This window comes from Parasteatoda tepidariorum, chromosome X1, assembly GCF_043381705.1.
Source record: "Parasteatoda tepidariorum isolate YZ-2023 chromosome X1, CAS_Ptep_4.0, whole genome shotgun sequence".
NCBI lineage: Eukaryota > Metazoa > Arthropoda > Arachnida > Araneae > Theridiidae > Parasteatoda > Parasteatoda tepidariorum.
In genome coordinates, this window is record NC_092214.1 from 17,818,581 (window position 1) to 17,834,766 (window position 16,186).

A 16,186-nucleotide genomic window follows, 5' to 3' on the forward strand; every position below is an offset into this window, starting at 1 on the left:
TTTAACTATTTTTTTAAAAAATACTAAAATTAGTAAATTAGCTTTTTAAAACTAAGTAATAAAATGCGTTTATAAAACTTTAATTTAGTTTCATATTCATAAATCTATTTTCGCAAAAAAACTCTAAAAAATCCTGTTGTTATACCTGTTGTCTGTTTCCTAAAATCTATAGAATTTCTCTGATTCGCAGTCACGATATCATCAGCGCCCTCGTGAGGAAATTTTTTTAAGTCAAACGATTTTTCCTTTTTAGCCTTTATTGCGAATAAAAATTTTCTTTATTCTTTGATTCTCTATCGAACATCAGAAATTATTTTATATATGATCAGCTTTCGATTGAAGTTAGTTGTATTATTCTCTTTTTAAAAGATTTGTTTCTTTCGTATGAATATTTAATATGAAAGAAACTTTATTTCTGTCAATTTGTTTCAAAATCCCGGCTATCAAAATTATCCCATAATCGATTGTATAAAAACATAATCTATTCTTAACTTAATATTTTGACCATATAGGATAAACTAGTAATCGAAGCTCTAATGAGACTTTTCCAAATTTTTTGAATTTTCGCATTAATGATGGAAATTTTTAAAAACTTCGGCAGCTTTGTTCCCTAAAATACCTTTGACCATTACTTTCCGCTAAGCGATATCTTAACTTTCCGATTTTTCATAATTTTTTAAAGCCTGAAAATTTTACATTTTTGCACAACTTGATTTTTCAGGATTTGTCAACATTTTTTGAAATTTTTCATTTTTCCAGAATTGCGTATCCACATATTTTTAAAAATCTTAAAAATGTTAAATTTTTAAGAAATAAAATGTCATTTTCTTCATTACATTTCAGATTTGTTATTTCAAAATTTAATTTTTTTCCTTCGGTTTAGTCACTAATTTTGAGGATTAAAGAGTTCAGTTTTAAGTGAATTTATATTTTTCGTTTTCCTTAAGCGATTACCTATAGACACAGGTAAAATTTACTAAATTCAGTCCAGTGGTTCAAAATGTTTGGACATAACACTAAAAAATGACAACTTATTTACGACAATTTATGTATGTTAGCTGGCAAAATTTGTAAACATTGTGGTTGCTTATTAATTTATTAATACTTTCATAAAGCTTTTTAATTATTAATTATGAATTTTAGTTGACCCAAGCTATAGTGATTTTCCCAGTTTTTATATTATGGTAGTACCTTTATTACCGGTTTTTAGTGAATTTTTTAGTAAATCAAGTATTTTACTATTTGCCCTATTATTTGAATATGCTAATGACTTCTAAACAAAATGTTACTTGTCGTGATGAAAGTTAATGTTTTCATTTCAAAAACTCTGATTGGCTGGCCAAGTCATATGACTGGAGTTTGAATCTCAAATTTACACTGTAAATGAAGCTCGGTAAATCGTTAACCAGTATTTAATGCAAAGTTTCTCATTATCCCAAAATTTAGTTACACGAAACATAATTTTATCTTAGTTACACCATAAATTGTGAAGTATGATCGAGAAATACTTCCATGGTGCAACTGACTGCACCAAAATTTCGTAAGAGAACCAAAACTTTGACGGGGTATTTGTTTACGACGCCATAATTTTTTAACCACTCGGTCTCGGTGTATCGGAATGACTAATGTATGTTGTTTCAAGTATCAACTTATTTAGGTAGGTAAATGTTTATTTGCATTAACTAAAGTTCATTTCTTTATTGTTACCTTTTTAAATTTGGTTGGCGGTATAAAATGGTTAAAGACATGTCATAAAGCAACCTACATCCAGTAAATAGTTTTGTTACTGCAACTTAGCCTGCTTAAACCAAACTTAGCCTGCATTTGAGATCTTTAAAAATACCTAGTTATGGTAGTGCAACTTTCCTCTGCTTTCATAAAAGAAGGAAAGAAGGAATGAAAATAGGTGTTTTGTTTTTTCAAAACGCCTACTTTTGGCGTAACTTTCTTCTGATATTTGGAGCTAGAGAAAATACCAAAATATGGTAAAATGGAGCTCCATTTTATGAAGCCATAATTTTTGATACAACGTGGCTCAGAATTTTTAATTGTGAATGTCAGCCTGCTTGGTGATTGTTCTCCCTTTGCTTTACTGTTTATCTTTTGTCCTAGAGATGAATTGGGGCTCGTTATTGGAATTCCGAGCTTGAAAATTTCAATTCAAGGTCGAGATACCCTGGATTACTTAGAGTCCGAGATAAATGTTAGACAGAGGCCAAATCTTGTGGTCTCACATCACTTGATGTCCAAACAAGGAAATTTATCATTAATACCTTTTTATCGCTAACCTCTAAATCAAAAAGCTAGGAGAAAAATCTAGAAATGAATGTGAAAAAGAAGAAAAATTGTCAACAACAAACATTTTTTTATCGCCTGTAAGATTTCCAATCAGAAACCCTCTTTTTAATCCGTTAAGAATTTATTTGTATTTCTCCTTGTTTTATCATTGTGTATATCTGGAAAAGACATTCTCACACAATGCAGGGTTTATCGCCCTGCATTGTGTGAGAATGTCTTTTTCCAGTGCAGCAAACACTTATATGAGTCCTACGTGCCAGCCTTTCATCCCTTGAGTGGGGCGATAAAATGAGTACCAAAAGCATGTTTGGGGACTGAACATTGAAGGTTCTGTGCTTCACTGAGTTTAGTTTTTAAACAGTTATATTTTAATGAAAATAAACACAGCTTTAATAATAACAAAGTATTAAATTTAAGGGCAGTATTGGTAGTTTTTATTATCAAAGATTTGAGAATTATTAGTGTTTGAAATTTTTTATTTCAGTAGATATAGTTATACTATGCTTCATGTGCTGAAACTTCTCTGTGTGATTCTACTTAATTTGATTTATTTCATAATAAGCTTTATGTATACAAACTTTTACCATGGCTTTAAGTTTGTTGTTTATTATCATATTGTGTATGGTCTCATTACATTGTACAACTAATAATTTTTGAGCAATTATTAATAATAGAAATGAATAGAAATCTACTATATTATCTACTATATATTATTGTTATAATATTCATTTAAGGACAATGATTACATATAAGTATTTCCTATTTCGACCATATTGCATTAAATACAATAAAATTGTTACTAATATAAAAATACGATATGGCACTTATTCGGACTACCCAGTACTGTCTGTGCAATATTTCGACACTGACCAACGCTCCCAGTAATCTCTTTTTTTTCTTGCAACTTCTTGAAATAGTTTATAAATTTATCTTGATTTTAACTTCATTTTATTCTATTATGTGCTATAATTTATTTCATAACACTTGCGTTTTTAATAGAACTTTTAGCCAAGTATTTTTTAATTTTACAGTTAAATGATTAAACTAGAAAAAAAAATCTCCTCAAGAGACCATTATATTTACTTTGATACCAAATTTTTTAAAATATCACAAATTTTAAGAAATCTGTNGTTTTCTCTTCCTTTTTTTTCAGCATGCTCCTTTGTTGCGCTTACCTGAATAATTGCACCCACTTCCACTGTTAACCACTTATACATTTTCGGCCTTTACATAATTAGTATCTAAATTTTATTTAATCGTAAATTGACTTAATGTTAGTCACCCCCCTTTTTGATTTAGCCACACCACAATAGGTCATATATTTTATATTAAAAATAATTACTAAATTAGCAAATACAACTTTTGGCGTTAGTTTGAGCCCCCACTACTAATAATTTAGATAAACCCGACACTGTCCAACGAACCCATTAATTTTTACTTTTCATTTTTTTAATTTTGAATCATTCGTAGAACTTAATTGGATTTTGTCATATAGAACACTATTTTAAGATATTATATAAAATAACATATGTACGATAACCTTTATTATAACTTTTGGGATATATCTTTTTATTTCAGACTTAGACAAAAAGTTAAAAAAATATATGTTACCTCCACAAACGACCAATATCTTTACTTTCATACCAAAATTTTTAAAATATCTCAATTTTTAAGGAAACTTTTTTTAACCTCAATTTGAACGTTAAATTTCGACTGATAATATTGATTGCATAGTATATATAATATTTTAAATAATAACTAAACTAACAAATCCAAACTTTGGCAATAATTTGAGCATCTACTATAATTTCTTAAACTGAAAGTCGAATGGTACAGGCTGCTCTTTTTTGTTGAATGCTTCAAAATATATATATTTTGAAAGATTTAACTCATGTGTACCTTTTGTTACAGATACTTTTTGGATATAAATCAGTTAAAAGGCTCTGAAGCTTCCTTTTAAAATGGTATTATAACATGATTGGGTGCGATTATGAATCAATTAAACTGACTGATCTGGTACTAAATGTGGTCTTTAATGTGTTGTTATTATGTGTTATTCTGGAGAAATTAGACAGCGAAACACGATAACAATTTGAGCTAACATTAGAGGAAAATGAAATACCAGATATCGATAAAAGTTTTTGGAATCCTTATAAAGAAAATGTCAAAATTTAATTGTTTACATCCAATCTAAATTTAAATCTGTTTGATGGAAATCATTTTTAGATGATTCATGAAAATTTTCGAAAAATATTTTTCGCTTCTAAAATTCAATCACATGCATTATATTACTGTGATGAATTGAAATGATCTGAATGAATAAATTTTGTAAAGAAACTGTATAAATAATTCACTTCATTTTAGGCAATGTAAATCGAAATGCATTTGTTTTGAGTGTAAATAAAAATAAATTCCATATTAAATTATTTACTTACCTATTTATCCTCTTTGTGCCGAACTGGCACATAAGGCCTCGAGGCTTTTTCTCCGCACACTCCTGTCTTTGGCCAGGCAACGTGCCCATCCAGTTAACCCTGATCTCAAAACATAATTAAATTTATTTAAACTCTTGCACCATTTTTTTAAATTGAAATTCGTGATAATCACCAGTTATTACATAAATATCCAACGCTAATAAATTTCTAAACTCAAGATACTACTGTTCTTAGGTGTTCCTCCGTACATATAAATCGCTGAAGTTCGTTTCACCCCTCTCAAGAGGAAATAATTTTGTTTCCTTTAACTAATGGGATATTCTATTATTACTATCTAATAACAATTAGAGATAATCTTATTAGATAACGTCTATCAATAATTACTAAAGAATGAGTAAATTTATTAAAGTCCTAAAAAAAACTCTGATGTTAATGGATCAAATTTGACAGTTAAGAGAAAAATTCCGAGTTGTACTGCTAATCATTAAATAAATTTTTAGCGAAATATTGGTCTACTATATGTTGATATTATTAAGATAAATTTTACCTCTAATTTAACGTATTTTAATAATAATTTTAATAAACCAGGTAAATTAGATTTATTAAGGAAGGTCAGGTGTTCTTACTCTTAACATATATTAAATTCTTGTAGAACTGCGTCGTTAAACACGTCACATCATTGCAACAGACATTGTAATAAATAAAATAGAATGAATCACACAAATTCAAATTTCATTTTGAAATGCCCTGTGTGAGCTTTTGAGAAGCGTAAATATTTTTATTGCTGATTCAATCATATCTTGGTTAATTTGTTTAAAAATTTATCTTTATTGCTAATCTTATATTATATAATTCGTAACTTTAAATCATTTTATGGTATTTACACAATGTGTGAAATATATTAGTTATACATAGAAATTTCGACATATCGTTTTTCTCAATTACTAGCGTGTGGTCTGGTATGCAGCACGTTTCCCCTTTTTACAAGGACGTAAAAAAAGGAAGAAAAAAAAAGAAAAAAAAACGATGAATGAATTCTATCAAAAAAATCCAGGTGTTCCTTAATCCCTACTATATATTTTTTGTTATTAAACGGAATATGCTTATTAAAGAAGTTTAACTAATATTTAAACTTGAATGAAACAAAAATTATATATATCGAATCACTAGCGACGAGGTTGGCTTGAAAATCATCAAAACCTGTTTCATTGTCTACTGGAACTTGGAGGAGTTTCTAATAATAGCCTTTGAACTCCTCCGGCAATTAAACATGTTATGATGCTTCCAGTCCCGCCTTACTCGGTAGTGATATTTGAATTGCATGTTTGACATTTTATAGTTTAAATATAAGTTTGAAAGTTTTAATTATAAGTATTTATTTATTTGTTTTCTAATAAGCATGTTGTGGAACTCTTTTTTCCTAAACGAAAGAGCTTTGAAGAACACAACAAGGGTTCACTTCGGGAAACATTGTTGATTCTTTAAAAAAAGTTTACGTCAAAACTTTATAATTACTTAAGCAAAGAGAAAAAAATAATTTCGCACTGTAATTATTAACTTAAATGTCTTTTCGGCTTGATTATCAAGGGGTAATGACTTCTTCTCATAAAGAAAATTATGTTTCAAGTCATCCTCCATCCCTGTAGATTAATGTCTACTAAGATTGTTGAATTAGTGCTTCAAGCTTGATGATCATTTCGACAGAGAACAGAAGGTTCCTAGGTAGCAAATGCTACCTGGAATTCTAGCACTTCGGCTTTATCGAAAAAATGAACAATAATTTCGTTCAATAGTAAAAATATCTAAAAACCTTATTAGAATTGAATAAAAACTGGTTGCATTTATAGTTAGAATGCTTTCCTAATTTTAAATTAACTTTTTTTTAAAGTGTAGTCACGTTATAGATATTAATGCTAAAAATAATGGCTAAGCTTAATCATGTGGTGAGTATGTGTTCAGTGACCTAACATGTGACTTATACTGTTAGAAATTTCTCGGATAAATAGGTTTATTAAGAATTTACTTAATTGTTATTCTACCATATTCAAACAAAATAGTCAAATAACCATAAATTAGATGGTATTCCAGCTTCCTATCTGTGAGAAAAACCTCTCATTAACTGCTTCCACCTTATACGGTTGAACCAACAGAATTTTATCGCACCAACTAGGCACACCTAATGAAGCCACTTAGTTCCTTGCAACTGAGTGCATATCATAGCCTAGAGGACTAAACTATCAATCTCATGACTAACAGAACGGAGGTTCGAATCCCCGTGTTGACACCGCAATATTTCCTCAACTCCATTTTACACATAAAGAGTTTCCAGTATCCTGCACTCCCGAATTTGGGATCCTGGACTATTACTATACTATACTCCAATGCCCAACCTAACATAAAACTTATCTCCAATGTCCAGCTAAATGTCTTCTTTATTACTGTATTGAAACCATGCTAGTTGTAAATGGTTAAAAAAGCGTATAGCTTTGTATTCATGGTTTCATAACCATACTAGTTGTAAACGGTTTCAAAACTGTAATGATTAAAAATGTCCTCTTGATTAACATTTAGGGTTAATTGGAATTATTTCACCGAAATTTTAGAATATCCAACAGTGCGTGGAGATCATTTAGAGAGAGTGTTCCTTAAGTACAATAATATTCTAATAATACGAACTGAAATGAAAATAAAAAAAATAACCAACTAAAGATGTGTCTTCATCACATACATTTATTTCTTTATTTGACATTCACAAGTTAACAGACTTCACATTTGGTCAATTACAGTAGTTCTCAAGATTCATCACATTTATTAACAAATTATGATGTTTTCAAATTTGAATAATTTGACAATAAAGCAAACTATGACAACATAGTATGCATGAATCAGAACAACAACTGTTTTAGGTAAAGAAAATACACATTAATTGATACCCGAAAGATATAAAATGGCTATCTGATAATGTAATATCTGTAACACATTTAAGATGGCATCTTCGATAATGAAACAAAAATGGAAGATAAATAGATAACTATTTAAAAAATAAAATTATAAATCAACTAAAATTAGAAATATATAAAATAATAAGCAAATATAGTAATAAATGAATAAAATAATAAATAAATAAAAATAATAAATAAATAAAATAAAAATAAAACAAATTATAAATGAATCTAACAATAACATACATATTTTGTTTTGAATGTTTGGTCTAAACTTTAAAAAAAAAAAAAAAACAGTTGAAAAATTACAGCAAAAGACTTAATATTGAACAATAAAAAGATGTAAACTTTAAATTAAAAGGTTTTTCTTAAAAAAATAGTATACTGAGTTTAAGTGGAATTGATGCAAGAACTGAAATTTTTAGACAAGTTTTTCCTCATAATTTAACTACTTACAATAAAAAGGGTATCTCAGTGAATTTTTTTAACTTTGAATAAATGTAAATTAAAACAAAATTCTTTTAATCATATATGTATATTAACACTAATATACATAGCAATGTATTTCAAAAAAGTATATTTGCAATAAAATGCAAGTATTTATATATTTTTATAAATTATGAAGTAAATAATAATATAATATTAATGCATAATTGCAATTAGAAATTGATATTGCAATGTCGCTCTGTTTATACATAGCATAGATTTAATTATAGAAGATGAACATATTGCATGTATAAGCTAAATTGGACTTTTTATTGGTAAATTGAACCCTTACTATCTCTAGTAAAAGTTATGCTAATAATATCTTGAAGAACTTTCATAAAAACATATTTCTGATATTAAAAAAGATAATTGATATTAATTTTGATAGTACCTTGAGAATTACTGCATTAAAAGCACCAAGTAAAAATTTGAAATAGTTTCTGCGTTTATTGTAATGAACACTTAGAGGGAAATTCAAAACTTACAAGTATAGCACTGCGACAAGGAAAAGATGTTTTTATCTTTTTAAATTTTTAGGTAGAAACATAACGAATATATATGCACAGATTTCACATAATCTACTTTATTCATATAATTGAGACACACTTTTTCTTTTATTTATTCTACATAATGTGGACTATACACACATAATTCACTTGTGATGGCTTTTGACATTTATTATATATTTACAATAATAATAATTAATGGATATTTTGATACACATAATTTAATGTTAGCAGCAAACTTAACATAATTATCTTTATTTAATTTTTCATAACAAAGAAAAGGAAAAAATATAGAAAATATTAATTTACAGTTATTGAAAAAATTATTTTCAATTAATGCTTCGTTTTAAATAAATGTCAGCTGCAAAATAAGTTATTGGTTTACAAATATGAAACGTAATTTATACTTTCGTTTTTATTGACAGTTTATACTAAAGACTGTTGCAGAAAAAGTGAAATATTAAGGTAAGTGAAAAAAAATTTATTTTGATTGCAAAAAATTTCAATTGATTAGATAGCAAACGATTTTTAAAAAAAAAAAAAAAAAAAATGAAACTATGTAGTAAAATGAAAATTAACAAGTTAAATATTTTAAATTTGTTATAGCTCTACTATAATTTTAAAAAAAATTATCATAAGTTACAGATAATTGTTAAACTCGCCTTCCTAGTAAAGTGATTACACGTTATAAAATTTATTTGTATTTAATTCATTAAATAACTAATTTATTAATTAAAACTTAGTTCAATATTGATGAACGTTGATAAATTTAATAGCCTTTTTTAATTTCATTTTTTCATAGAAAAGCCAAAAAAATTATCATTGAAAATAATAATAGATTTCTACTAAAATGGTTGGATATTATGGCAATTATGTGGTTATAGATGTAGAGTATAAATTAATTATACATATTTTTTAAGATTTGTAAGATAAAATGTCATATATGAGACATCATACAAATGTGTTTTATAAAAAATAATCAAATCTTAAACTGAATCCCATTTGTTCGTATCAAGAAATCTATATTTTCATGAACATCGGTTTGGCAGTCAAATATAATCATTACATGAAGCAAGTTTTTATTATTCGACTTACTAAAAGACTATTTAGTTTTGCCTCATAAAGTTTGAATAATTTCAAAAGTATAAAAACTGCATTTTAGGCATGTTTCATTAAAAGTAAAAGTAAATAAGTTCCAAGTAATTTATACACAGACTAATTATATATTATTATACAATAATTTATACACACAACAGACTCGAATAAAACAACAAAAATAAGCTCAAGTATAAAAGTAATAAGTTAAGCATATCAGAAAACAGTTAAAATACAATACTGAACAATTTATAAGTATGATAAAAATTATTCTACTTTGAAATTACTTAAGAATAGCAGAGAATAATTTAAGTATAGAAGGGATTAATAATTAAAAGAAACTAACTTAAGTATAAAATAACTTAAATAACAAAGAAACACGTAAGGCAAAACAGAAAATAAATTATGCAAAACAATAAATAACTTAGACATAAAAAAAATAACTTAGACCCAATAAGAAATAACGAAAACAATATAGCTTAAACCTAAGAATAAATAACATAATTAACAGGCTATGAGTTAGATTTAACAAGACACAATTTGAGTGCTAAAAAATATGTAAACTGTAGGCTATAACTGAAACTGAACATAACTGATGGAAATATTATGGAGCATAAATTAAATCAAAGAAAAATAATTTAAGAATTTTCCACTATTTGGAAAAATGAGGACTTTGAATTAATTAAATTTCTTTAATCTATTATTACCTTTTAAATTTTTAACGCTTTCTTATCAAACGAAAAATATTTGAAACAAATATTTTATATTGTTAACTTTCAAAACATTGAAATTGTTATGTAATATCTAGCCAAAGACAAACATTAATAAAAATGTAACAACATTTGCAAACTTAACGTCAAAGAAATCTTTAACACATAGGCTTCTAAGAAATTTTAATTAAATCGAAGGCACTGTATCATTTTTATAATAATAATTTGCAAGCAGTCAAAATGATGTAAAAATTTACTAATTTCAAGTTTGTATATGGTACAAATTTTTGATATTATAAATCATTTCTCTATTCAATACATTGTAAAACAGTGGTTTGAAATATCTAGAATATCTATTCTATAAATACGTTAGTCATAAAATTATGTTTTTTCATAATAAAAATTTTAAATCATTCAAAATTACTTACTATAGAAATAAATAATTATAATCATTCGGTAATTATTTTATGAAATTAAATTTTTATTAAACTGATGCTATTAAATAATATTAGAATTTTTGTCTTTATAGCATATTTATTATAAAATAATTTAGCATTCAAAAGTTTTTTATGAAAAGAAATGTTGCTATAAAATAGTAATTGAGATTATTTTTAAATGAAATCGACAATTTAAAAATTTTGAAATTAAAATTTTCAAAATCAGAGTTTTTTTTCATGTTCTACAGCTATTATAATTTTTTAGCAATAGAAAATTTTATTGTAGAGCAAATAATACTAGTCTAGAATACGAAAAGATAAAATATACTTATTACAACATTTTAAAACATACCATGAACAGTTAATCCTGTATTATTGTGTGTTTTAAAATATTGCACTAAATATATTTCACAGACAATTTTAATCAGAATCAATGAGCAACACTATTTTTTAATAGACCTAAGTCAACATTATTTCATTAGAAGTTCGTTAAGAGTTTAATTACATATTTCAGAGAAAACTACACTTACATAAATATAAACTATGAAAAACATCAAGAACGAATTAAATATAGGTAAAAACGCGAAATCGAGAAAAATCAGTATAATATTAGTATACATATTAAACAATACAAATATTATTTCTTAAATACATTTTGTAACCACTTGTAATGAAATAAATGGATTATTAATTCATACCTAAAGAATAAATTAAACAAAACGATTAAAAATTTTGATAATAAAATGTATAAATATATTTAATGATAATTTTTTGTATAGTTTCACTTAATATACATAATTATAGCTTCATTAAATATAAAGCTTGACTAAAAAAGTAACTATGTTACCTAAATTCACATAAAAGCTTTAAATTTGCATTTAAGTAAAAATATATCGTAGATATTAATAATTAGTTTAGTAAGCGTCTTTCTGTTACAAATGCAAAGTATTTATTTTTTTAATTGAAGAAAATTTTTTTCGATTTTAATTACATAAATTAAAGATGAAATTTTCTAATTAAAGTTTTTACAATAAATTTATGATTAATTTCTGTTTTATAACGCTACAATAACATGCCATTATTACGCATTTTTGTAATCAAATACATGAAATCATTTTTATTTCGGTACAATAAATTAGAGAAAATATATAAGTATTCAAATGTGTATTTTTTATTTCCTTTCAATAATATTACGAATAAGCATTATTACAATTTTGTCCAACACAGCTACAATAACATTTCAATATTTGAAATCAATAATTTTTAATCAATTTATATTTCATAAAATAAAAGACAGTATTGAAAATTTTCATATTTTTTATAATTTATGACTTCCCTATTTTGTTCGGCTGTGGTAAGATGCACGACGAGTTCGTTTCGACGCGGGCTTGTCAATGTGCTGTGAAAGCTACATCGAGTCATTTCGACGCGGACTTGTCAATGTGCTGTGAAAGCTACATCGAGTCATTTCGACTCAGACATGTCAGTGTGCTGTGAAGGCGCCATTGAGTCATTTTGAAGCAACGATGACGAGTAACGCGGACATGTCAGTGCTGTGAAAGTAAAATTTAGTTATTTCGATGTAGGGTGACGAGTTCATTCGGACGCGGGCATGTTAGCGTGCTATGATAGCGTAATTGAGTTATTTTTAGTCATAAAGACATTTCGATTTAGTCATGTCAGTGAATATGAAAGCGGATTTCATATCCAATCAGTCTTTTAAGTTTTAGTCCTTCGTGCTTCTTCTCAACCAAGCCGTACTTCAGTTTTTGCTAATTAAGTAGAATCATAATTTTGTCTCACAACGCTGCAATATACGCCTTAGCAAAAAGCCAACAAGCAAACATCAAGAGACACATTCATTTTCGACCAGGGGTGGCGTCAGTAGTACTCTGACAGGTGGGTACGTTTAAGATTTATATATTCGTTTCGTTTTTCGATGAAAATAGTTTATTTTCCTTCATTTAGTTTTCTCGATGAGAGAGCGCAAATTTCATGTACCCCCTTTGAAATGGCTGGCGCCACCTCTGTATACGACAAAAGTTTCTAAACATGAACATATAGATGGATAGGAAAGTTATACTATATTATATTTTTATTGTTTCAGTCACTCACTATTAAATAGAAACATCATATCCATTTTCCTAATAAGAATCTTTATTAAAACCTCCTGCTGATATTGGTTAGAGGCAGTTTTATGTCCTGCCTATTTCATTAAATCTCGCTAAATTAATTATAATTTAATTCTTCCTGAACTCAATTTTGAATTATTTTCAAAAGGCAACTAAGAATTTATACTGGAAATTAAAATTAATGAGCAATATTTCATAGAAAATGAGCATTTATTAGCACGCTAAAAATGGATGTCCATTTAAAAGAGATCTGACTTTAGGCATCATTCCTGAACTTGATGGCGCCACTGCTATAATCCATTTGTGATGATCGCTGCCAGCTCATCTTATTGCTATGTCATGTACCTGAAGTCACATTTCGTGAAAATGGTGCTTTGCACAAGGAAGGTAAATAAATCAATTTCTTAACATGCAAATTTGCATTATTCATACAAATAAACTAAAAATATTCACATGTATTATCAACAATTTTATTTTTTGCTGTTTTCTAAGTAAAGTCAAAACCCTACTTTGAGAATAACATGCATTATTCATGATTTATCTAATTTCAGTTTATTCTAATTAGTTTTTTATTTTTAATGCATCCATTTGCAAATATGTTTTTATATTTCATGTCTGAAGCTATTACAAAAAATTCTACGATGTCAAAATGAGAGCAATGGTTTTATGAGTATGGGTTTCTTAGTACCAAATACAATATCCACAAAATGGAATTTTGGTACAAAAACTAAAGTAATTTTTATCATTCTACTGAAAAATACTAATGATTTCTTAAAAAAATTATTTTCGTGCATTTATTCCTTCTATTTACTATGTATATGTAAATCTTCCGTTAAGTTAAAAATGACAGGGTTCCATGTTTTATGAACTATTATAATTAATAAAATAATTTTCCGTATTAAACAGAATTTAATCAAAACCTGTCTATTTATGCTCGATAAAAAGAAAGTTTTTAGAAACACTATGAAAACTTGTACGAGGGTGAGAGTACTTTTTTAATTTAATTTTTCTTCATCGATACTTTTAATTTTTTAAACATTCTCTACATTCAGAGAAAGAAAGGACAAAAGTATATTATAATCGCCTAAACAATATTTATTTAAGAATAATCTATTCAAATGGCGATTTTCCCTGACTTCATAAAAATAGTCAAGTAGTTTCGTCATTGTTTCGTTTACTTTCGATCTCGAGTTTCTTTGAATGCAGTTGAACGATTACCATTTTAAAACTAAATTTTATTTAATATTTTTTTTGGAATAGATTTTGATCGGAATGCGTATCACCATCAGCAAGTAGGTTTTTAGGTTTCATATAGTATTTCTTCATTTTTATATACTAAACCAAAATAGACAGGCAAAATTTGACTTTAATAGAGAATAATCCGTTACATGTCTCCAAAGATACCGGCGAAGGTTTTTCGTAAATTACGCATTGTATCTTCGCTGTCTTCAGGGCCCTTCTCCGATTTCTCTGTGTCAGTTTGCGATTCCCTTCTAAATATGGAGGCTCCGGTTGTAGGTCTGGTGGGCTGACCACTAGGAGGTGCAGCAGCAGCTGCTGCTGCAATTTCAGAAGCTGAAGTTTGCGATCCTCTACGCGGTGGAGGTGGAAGGCCAGGAGGTGGTGCAGCTGGGGGTGGACCAGGAGGCGGTCCACTGGGTGGACCGCGAGCGGCCTCTTGACGTTGAGGTACAGGTGGCGGAGCGCCAGCAGGCTGTGAGAAATATTAATATGCTTAAACATATTTGTAAGATCAAACTTGAAATACAGGAATTGAAAGTGACTCTTAAAAAATGTTTATACTGGTTATTCCGTAACTACCACGCTTGCCAAAAATGGAGTAAAAGCTATATACAATAGGTACTCATAGATGAACTGAAGTAATTGAAGGAATACTAACTGAAGGAATACTAACTGAACTTCAATTTCCCTTATCTGACAGATACTCTGAAGCTTAGAAGGGGATTTCATAACCAGAGAAGAATTTTGAGCACTGGTGTAAACCTTTAAACATTCTCAAACCGTTTGCCTGGTGTAATTTACTGTTGGGCGACATTGTTTGGCTCCAAGTGCCTATTCATCTAACAGTGTTTTTCGGAGCTCTTTCGCCAAGAAAAATAAAAAAGTCACAGTTTAAGTATTTTACACTTCGGGCAAAACTGCAATTTAAAACAGCATATACCATCTTTCAGTACAGAATTATCAATTTTTTAGAACGGAAAAATAAGTTAAATATTTCATAAGTTATTCAATCTTTTTTTTAAAATAGCCAACTTGACGAGATTTTTCTACCTAGATGAAATTAATCGAAATCAATGAATAATTCTCATTTTATTCTGATTCTTCAGTCCAAATAAAACATCACAGTGGAAACTTTTTAAATATTGAAAAATTGGATCACAAGCGCTTCCCCTTTTCAAAAACTATCGCTTTTCTCTATTGACGTTTTTCACAATTTTCAGTCGTAGCATAGAGGGCGCTGGATAAAGATAATTTGAACTCGACATATCAGTCATAAATACATACTTACATCAGGTATGAAAATAGTATACTATTCAGAAGACAAACAACGTTATTTTATATGACACGACGGAACTTTCGAAAAATAAAATTCCTTAATATAATACATCAGGTATAAAAATAGTATACTATTTAGAAGACAAACAGCGTTATTTCATATGACACGACGGAATCTTCGAAAAATGAAATTCCTTAATATAATACATCAGGTATGAAAATAGTATACTATTTAGAAGACAAACAGCGTTATTTCATATGACACGACGGAACCTTCGAAAAATAAAATTCCTTAATATAATATATCAGGTATGAAAATAGTAGGGGAGAGTGGGGTCAATTGTAACAGGGTACGATTGTAACAGAGCAAAAATTTCGAGTGTCGGGTTCTAGATTTGTTTCCTAGGTGGCGCACAAGGTGTATTTAATAAATCTACATGTACACCCCTGATGGCAATCATTTTTACGTACTTTTGAAAGAGTTAGATCACAAAAGATATTTTCACGCCACGCAAGTACTTTTTTTGGTATTAGAATATTATATTGTAACAAAGTAATTTTGTTTAAACAAATAAAAATTAGTAACCGAATATGTAAGTGGACACCTTAATTAACATTTCAATAAAAA

General features: G+C 27.8%; 1 protein-coding gene across 1 annotated transcript in view; it reads right to left on the bottom strand.

Annotated features, from left to right (window-relative positions):
- Positions 1-7,443: 7,443 nt before the first annotated feature.
- LOC107455465 (synapsin) overlaps positions 7,444-16,186 on the bottom strand; it is a 283,672-nt gene continuing 274,929 nt past the window's right edge. Inside the window, exon 14 of the mRNA XM_071187941.1 lies at positions 7,444-14,755. Within this exon, the coding sequence (XP_071044042.1) occupies positions 14,426-14,755 (330 nt within the window). The 3' untranslated portion in view covers positions 7,444-14,425. The remainder of the gene's footprint in view (positions 14,756-16,186) is intronic.